Source organism: Meleagris gallopavo, chromosome 5 (assembly GCF_905368555.1).
Source record: "Meleagris gallopavo chromosome 5, MGAL_WU_HG_1.1, whole genome shotgun sequence".
NCBI lineage: Eukaryota > Metazoa > Chordata > Aves > Galliformes > Phasianidae > Meleagris > Meleagris gallopavo.
Window position 1 is genome coordinate 21,727,257 of NC_139408.1, and position 8,272 is coordinate 21,735,528.

General features: G+C 44.0%; 1 protein-coding gene across 13 annotated transcripts in view; it reads left to right on the forward strand.

Annotated features, from left to right (window-relative positions):
- TSPAN18 (tetraspanin 18) overlaps positions 1–8,272 on the forward strand; it is a 104,345-nt gene that overhangs the window by 91,821 nt on the left and 4,252 nt on the right. For all 13 annotated transcript variants that reach the window (XM_085224617.1, XM_085224616.1, XM_085224615.1 and 10 more), the window contains 3 exons: positions 4,029–4,127; positions 5,363–5,542; positions 7,877–7,960. In XM_085224617.1, the coding sequence (XP_085080743.1) occupies positions 4,029–4,127; positions 5,363–5,542; positions 7,877–7,960 (363 nt within the window). The remainder of the gene's footprint in view (positions 1–4,028; positions 4,128–5,362; positions 5,543–7,876; positions 7,961–8,272) is intronic.

Consider the following 8,272-nt stretch of genomic DNA (forward strand, 5'->3'; position numbering starts at 1 on the left):
AGTGTGGGATCTCCATTACAGCTCAGGCTTTGAGGTTGTGCCTTTGTGGGAGTAGCTACACTCTGTAAGTTGATTTCAGCACGGGAGGTCTGGTGTGCTCTGGTCATTACAGCTCTGCTATTAGGAGGTTTTAGGGGATTCCTCTGTTACAGCACGAGCCTCAGACCGCACACATAGGAAGTCTGTGTGCAGCACTGCCCTGCAGACCCAGGTACAGTGTTTGTGGAGGAGATGCAAGCGATCCCAGTAAGTGACATGTGGGGAACTTAGAGCAGGCATGAGAAACTGGACAGGCACAATTCCTCCTGTGTGTGGAGTGGCTGTGCCTTCTTCCCTCAGCACAAGGATCCTGAAAAGCCTTGTGTTCTTCCAGTACCATGGCGGCCATGGGATATGTGACAATGTGATGCTCGCAGATAAGGTCACAGTGGTTATTCTAGACTTCTGTGACATCTGGTGATGCTTTGTGAGTCAAAATCTGAAGGAGAACAAACTATTTTATGTTTCCTGAGCTTATCTCCTTGTCTGCGTCACCAGCTTTCCCACCCTGTCAGAATGACTGACAGGAAAGGCAGAAAAGGGAGAAATGAAGGATGTCAGAATCCCAGCAGTTGGAGATGTCTCTACTCAGAAGTTAACCTCAGTCTGAAAATTCTTGTGGTTTGTCTTCTCTTAAAGGTTTCTTCTGTACAAAGTCTCGCTTTGCTGTTGCTGTGTGTTTTGGTAGTGGCTCCTCTGGCTTGGTAACTACTAAGAACTAATGTTGTTGTCATTGCTGGTGTGAGGTGTGAGGCTAGATGGCTGGACAGAATGTCTGTGGGGACAGAGGGTTGAACTTTCCATGACCACAGAAAGTCAGGATCCAATGTGCTTTTCTCTTCCCTGTGTAATGAGTTATTTTTCAAAGCTTGCAGTGGTAAGTGCACATTCCGGCAACCTACATTTTCTGTAGAGCTGCCGGATGCTTTCCTATTGTGGTGACTGCACCAGTCCCTTTGGCTTTGGCCACACAGGGTGGTGAGACAACAGGGATACGCTGTGTGTACTTTCCAGATGATGCCTTGGTGCAGCTTTCTCTTGTGTAGTTTTACATGCAAACTAGCTCCCCAACACTCAGAAGAGTTAAATTATTAATAGCTGTGGGAGTAAGAGAAATTAAGACACAGAAGGGAGGAAAGAGATGTTTTCTGCAGAGATTGGACATGAGAGGAAAAGTCGGTGAAGCACAGCATGGTAGTGAGGTGAGTGAAAGTGATGTTAGCAGTAATGAGCTAATATGCCATGCAAGACCTCTGGGACTCCCACATTATTGCTTTAAAGCAATCTCTGAAGAGGAAGACTGTGGTTAATCGAATGTGGGAGTACCAGAGTTTCTCTTCCTTCATAAAGAAGATTTGGGGCAGCAGAGAACCCTGTTTTTCAATAACACTGGTTATCTCACTCTATAAATAATGTGAACAGAGAGTCATCGCTTAAAGTCCATGGAAGAGAGATTTGACCTGTATTCAGGGTTTGGTCTCCATGTGCCCTGCAGAGGTATGGATGGGAAGAGCTGTGGAAGGTGCTGAACTCCTTTTCAGGCCTTCTGTGTAACAAAGCTAATGACCACACCTGAACTTTGTGTGGCTGGGATTGATTCTCTTCAAAGTGTGTTTGTGCTTGAATGACTGTGTCCATCTGAGAGATTTGGTGAATTGCATTAGCAAGCAAGAAAGCACAGGGTGATAGGGACAGGTGAGTCCAGTGGCAGGGCTCTGAACAGACTCAGGATGTTTGCATTTTCATCTTCAGTTTTGACACTTGAAAGACACGTCGCTTTGGTTTCTGATAGCTCTGTTTCCTCAAACATGAGGGAAAACTAAAGAAAACGCACAGTCCGTCCCTAGGTTGACATGTGTAAGGTCTGTCTTACTGACTTTTGTCCTACTTTGTCAGCAGTTTACCTTTGCTGATTGATTCTTAACTTTTTTTCTGAACTTCACGTCCTCAGGACAAACAATTTAAGAGCAGCAAAATGGAATCAGTCATTTCCCTGGCAGACATACTTTTCCAGAGCTAGGCTTTGTTTTGGGCCAAGTCTCATAAAAATCACACACAAACTCTGAACAATTTCCTCTGGGATTGCTGCTGTCAAAATAAAGGTTTCACTTTATATTTAAATGACTCTTTTGTTTTAGACCCAGCCAAAGGCAGCCGGCTGGGATTACTACCAACTGTAATATCAGTTTCAAAGCCTGCACTTCAGAAACAGACAAGCATCAGAAAAATGTGCTGCTGTCTCTGCAGGAGAGGATACTGGGTGGGTGAAGTATGTTCTGAGAGGGAAGGAAAGGAGAAGACCGAGGACATGTTTCAGCATCTTCAAACCTAGGGCACCAGATTCCCAAAGGAAAATGCTAGTCCTTCAGTCCTTTCTGATTCTCTGGTATTTTAATGTTAAAAAAAAAAAAAAAAGTTAAAAATCTGTCTCATAAAAGTGATTTAGGAACTTAGCGGCCCATCTAATTAAAAAGTAATGAGATTTAGCTCCCTGTGCCATTCAAGTCTTTGTGACGGAGTTCTAATTAGTACTGATGCAGTCATTAAATTTTGCCTTAGTTTGTATCTGTAAAAAAGAAATCAATATGAAGTGGTATTCTGACTCTTAAAGAATCGCAGCAGCCATATTGGCTTTCCTTGAGGTTTGTGGTATAGCTACAAAGGAAACGGTCAAGTTTGTGCTTGTGCTTTTGTGGCCACCCATATGTCTCATACATTTGAATGTGTATGTATTTCACATAGTGTATCAAGAACTTGAAACCAACTTGTAGCAGTTTGTGTTAGTGCATATGCAATGCTGTGTGAACAACAGCGGGGGAAAAAAAAAAAGGCTCTTTCTCAGGCAGCTTAATTCCCAGTCCAGCAAATATCTAACACAGGAGTAATGCTGTATCCAGCAGAGTCCAACCCCTTTCACCGAAGCTTTATGCTGGTATAAAGGTGCCTGTGTGGATCACAAATCAGAAGGTATTTTAGACAAGAGACCACACAAGTCAGAGCCTACTGGGAACCTGGAGAGGGGGATGTCTTGAAGTTTTCTTCCTGAAGTGATAGAGAGGGCACAAGGTTGAATCAAAGTACTCAATTTAACAGGACTTTTAAGTTTGCATGGCTACAGGTCCTCCAGAGAGTGATCCTGCGTAAATGTAATTTCAAGGTGTCTAACTGCTTCAGGAGTCTCTGAGCAGAGATGTTGGTTTGTTTTTTCTATTTTACTATAAATGTAAGCAGGAGTAAATTAAATTCCATTAGTTTTTATCGTTGACCTTAGGGAAAAAAATGTTTGAATTATCTAAACATTGGAAATACAAAAAGGTTTTTTTTCTTCATGTGTGGGTGAGTTTAGATACTCCAAAGCATTGTCAGAGCAACAATCTCTTCTCTGATTTGTGAGTTGACTTCAACATTTTGCATTCATTCCGTGTGTTTTAATTCTTTTTCCTTCCAAGGAAATTTAGTGTTTGGGCTTCATTCTGCTTTCTCACACATGAAAGTAAATTCAGAGTTCCCCTGACATTAGTTGGAAGTTAACTGGTTTGAAATGAAAGTGAGGGAAAATCATGTCTTGATTGCAGACTTCAGGAAGCGTAGTAAGTTAAGCTTTTGGACTTGGACTTGAAGATCTTTCTAAAATCTACTTTAGTCATTTCAACTTATGAAACACTTTCAAATATCAATATTAAAAAAAATAAGCAAACAATATCCATCAACCTTTAAACGTACACATTAGCTTGCAAATATAGATATAATTTGCTCCCTGATGCTTAATGAGCAGTTTTATTGAACAAGTACCAAACACCCTGGGCACAGTAATGGTTCAGCCAGTGGCTTTTCCCATGTGTCTCCTCTGAGGTCTGCAAAAAAGAACAGAAGCAAACCAGTCAAACCAACCAACGCCCAGTATTCACAACAGGGAAGTTTGAGAAGTGCTTGAAAGAGAGATGTTGGCAGTAACCCTTTGCATTCCCACTTGTCTCCGTGTGTTTCAGCTGACGAGAGAGTTTTTCACCAAGGAGCTGAAGAAGCATTACGTGAGGAACAACGACACAGATGTCTTCTCCTCTACCTGGAATTCTGTTATGATCACGGTAAGTCAGGCCATGCAGTCCCACGCTACTGGTGGTCAGCTGCCATTCATGCTGTGCTCAGCCGACACCTCCTGGCTCCTCCTGGCAGTGGTGGGAGGGAGGTGACCGTTCATTGGCAGTTGGGTTTTCCCACAACTAACTGCTTCTGTTGCTGAGAGTAACAGTCACAGTGACTATCACCCACTGTAGTTTGCCGTGCCCAAGGATTTGAGCTGACTGACTATGTCCAACTCTAGAACTGGATACAGAAAGCTCTGAAGCTGCCTGTAACAAATGGGCCAGAACCTCCATGCATTTACCCTAGACACATCACTTTTGAGACTACTTCAAACCCAGCCAACAGCAGCCAGAACAGGTGCTAATTAATGGCTTCTTATTACCTGTGAAATGAGATTGTAGGTGACAGATGAGGCAGGAGTGACCTAACAGAATATTTTTAGTGTGTAAACAGTCATCATCGAAGTTGTCTTTGTTATTATGGACCCAACCAGCTGGATTGAAGATCAACTGTGTTGCTGGCACTGGAATTTTTATTATCTACTACAAATTGTTTGTGCCTGCCTGCTGCAGAAAGTTGTGTGTGCTTGTGTTTGCATGTACACTTTGTGCCTGGCACAGCCCAAGTTGTAGCTGTTCAGGAGTGAAGAGTAGGATGTCAGATTCTGCAGACAAAAAGTCATTTTTAATCTTTAAAGAAGAAGATGACTGCTGCCCTTCATGCTGATTCAGGACTTCAATAAAGACATTTCCTTTTGGTGACTGAAAGGAGACAGAGTATGACTTGAATCCTTAAAAAGGACTTGACTTGAATGCTAAATAGAGAATTTTCTTGGATCACCTAGCAGTGCCTTTGAGCAGCAGCAGTCTTGGTCAATAGCTCTGGGAAGAATGAGCACTCAGAGCGTGGATTGCATCGCTGGCTCTTTTACAGACTTGTTGGGTGATCTCAGGCGAGTCATTCTGGATGCACTCCAAAGTCCTGTGTAGTTCATGGCAATATTCCCAATGGTACCTTAGAGTCTACTGTGTGACATGGGAACAGTGGGACTTTATAAAAAGAGGCTTTGATGAAACAGAAGCTCCAAGGTACAAGCAATCCGCTTCCTTGGAAACAACAGTTGTTTTGTCTCTGCTTTGACTAAAGGTTTGATCCCTGCAAAAATAGGTCTGTGGAAGATTTCTGGTATCTCCTTTGAGGCCGAAGTGTAAACTCTGTCTTCCTTTCTTCTCTCCAGTTTGCCTGCTGTGGAGTGAACGGACCAGAAGATTTTGACGCTGTCCTTCCACTTCCACATTTGCCGTTGGAAAAGACTATACCAGAGGCTTGTTGCCAGCGAAAGCTCCAGAGCCGAGAAGGGATGATTGTTAACAGGCAAGCCTGCCTCGACGGCACAGAGAGATTTCAGAACCGGCAGGTAAGGGCAGCCAGATGGCTGGAGAAAGGGCTTCCCAGCAGGGATGGCTGTGGTAGCCATGGGTTACCTACCCATGAAGGTGGCAGGTTATGCCATTCTGACTGTAGCTGAGGTTGTAAGTGCACTTACACTGTTAACAACTTTTGAAATCATGGATAGGTAATCCTATAAATCCCCTTTCATTGTGTGTACTGTTAAGTCCATGCTGTGCTGTATCAGCAGAAATAGATTTTCCCAGGGGTTTAAGAGGTGGAATAGAAGTTTTATGTCAAGTTTTACTGTGGCTTTGAAGGTTAGTATTGTCTCTGACAAGTTAACTGACAAGCCATTGCAGGTCAGTGAGGATGGGATAGAATTTGCTCTTACTGGCTACTGTAGGAGCTCCACTTTAGTTTACAAAGGCTCCTCATCAATACTATATTCAACCAAGAGATTGAGGGTTGAACAACCACAAAAAAAACTGTGTCTATTTCCCAAGAAAGAGGTGTGTTGGAAATCTGTGTTTTTCTGCCCTTTCACTGTTTAGAGCAGAAAGAGTGCATTTCTTTGGACAGGTTTCTTGACTTGGCAATTCTTCTCTATGCTAGACTGGAAAAAGGCAACTCAGAGTAAATTCACTGACACTGATACTACCAGCACCCAAGTTTCCTTACGTTTTCCCCAATACCTGAAGTTTCAGAAACTTTCTAGCAAAGTTCTTGACTGTGTTTATTGCAGCCTTTGCAAGCCAGCTGAAGTCTCTACTGACTTGTATGTACAAGCATTTTCTCTCCTTGCTAACTAGCAGTCCTGTTTTCAGCCCTTGATAGCAGATTGTGAAAGAGAGTAAAGGAGTTTGGAAGCAGCGGGTGAGCTGTTCCTTGTCAGGCAGCTGGAAACAGTTGGCAAAGGCACGCTGGGTGAGAGATCATAGCAGACAGCGCCGTACTGCATCTGCCAGGTCTGATTGCCATGAATTGATGGGGAGAAGTGAGAGAGAAGAAAAGATGACAAACAGCAAGGAGGGGGAAAGAAATGCATTTTGAGAAACAGGGATATAAAGCAGGTTAAAATTTTTGCTTTCCTTAAGTGGTGATACTGAAGCCTCCCATTTCTATGGGAAGAGATGTTTTTTTGTGAGCCTTTGTCCTGCACTGTGGCAGTGGGAGAAATTGTGTGCACAGCAAATGTCACCAAGCACCAAGTGAGGCATTTATATAAAATGGGAGAGATGCTCCCAAAGAACTGATGGCTGTATTCAGGCATTGCTGGAGCAAAGTCAGGCTGCTGGGACAGTCCTTGCCACATCTGTACTCAGTATTGTTTTCAGCCTGCTGAGCAGGGCACGCTGAAAGTTGGGTTAAGGCTGGAGTTCTAGCAAGCATCCAGACATCTTGTTGCTGGGCTGGATGTTTTTTCCTGAAAATTGGGCTGAAAACACAACAGGAGCAGAGCCTTGTGATGACGAGTGCTGCTGCCCCAGTCATCTTTATTCCCTGGGTTTGTGGCATGAATGAGTCTTTTCTCTTTCCTTTGCTTTCTCCTGATTGCTTCACTCCTGGTGAGCAGAGTCTGACATCAGTATGTAACTGTCATTGCCATCTGTACATTTCAGATATTTTCTTTTTAGGTGAAAAGAAAAAATCAGGTGACTGAGACATCCTAGATAAATGGATGGGACATGTGTACTTTTAGTGAGCAGGAGAGGTACATTTTTCATCAGACAAAAACCAGTCTACTTTTCTCTTTATATGTGACCTATTGTCAGAAATTTGCTAGTGGGTTGGAATTTTAGGCTGAGAAGTGAGGATTTTAGAAAGAAAGAAGGCCAGGATAAGCTGGTGATTTCCTGAAGCACCCTGAAAACTTTGCAGAGTGTCTGCCTGCTCTTAATTGTATAAGCAATAAGAAATTACATTAAAGCCAATGGTAGCTGTGCTGCATAAACGGAAGGATTATAGTAGTGCATGGCCCCGAGTTCTTCATTACATTAATTCTCCTATATCCAGAAGAGCAGGTGTTCATCCATGCTCTTGCAGAGAGAAGGGTCAAAGAAAAGGTCCTAGTGTGTGAAATAGCTGCTGGCTGTGACTGAATTACAAGTGAAGAATCTCCTGCCTTGGCTTTAAATAAATAGCCTGTATCCCCAGTCAGCCACAGCTGCCTGTCATGTGCCCAGAGGGCCCTTTCCTTTGTGCTTAGTCTCTTCCCTTTGCAAAGGCTCTCCCCTGCTGCTCCTCTCTGTCCTGCAAGAAGTCACAGTTCCTCCTGCTCAGTGAGGGCTTGGGGGGCTGTGCTTAGAGAACAACTCCTTGTGTTGCTCATGTGCATCTCACTGTGTTCTGTCCCTCCTAGGGCTGCTACACTGTGATCCTGAACTCCTTTGAGACCTACGTGTATCTTGCAGGAGCCCTGGCCATCGGAGTGCTGGCCATTGAGGTACTGTTGTGTGATCATAAAAGCAGTGTTGGTGGGTGTCCAGCAGCGAGACAGGGAGCTGCTCCTGCAGAGTGCTAGCAGGCTATCCACTTGCGGTTTTAATCGCCTAGAAAGAGGCGGGCACTTGGTCCCTTGCCACAAGAGGCAGGGAAATAATCTCTGTCATGAACCTGCAGTGCCGCCTCGTGTTGGCCAAGGCACAGAGTTTGCAGCTGTGGTACTTTGGCCACAGAGGCTTTGGGAACCTCACTGTGTGCCCTAGGGCATGATTCTTATTCCCGTTACAGCTGCATCCCAGCAAGCTGACTCCTA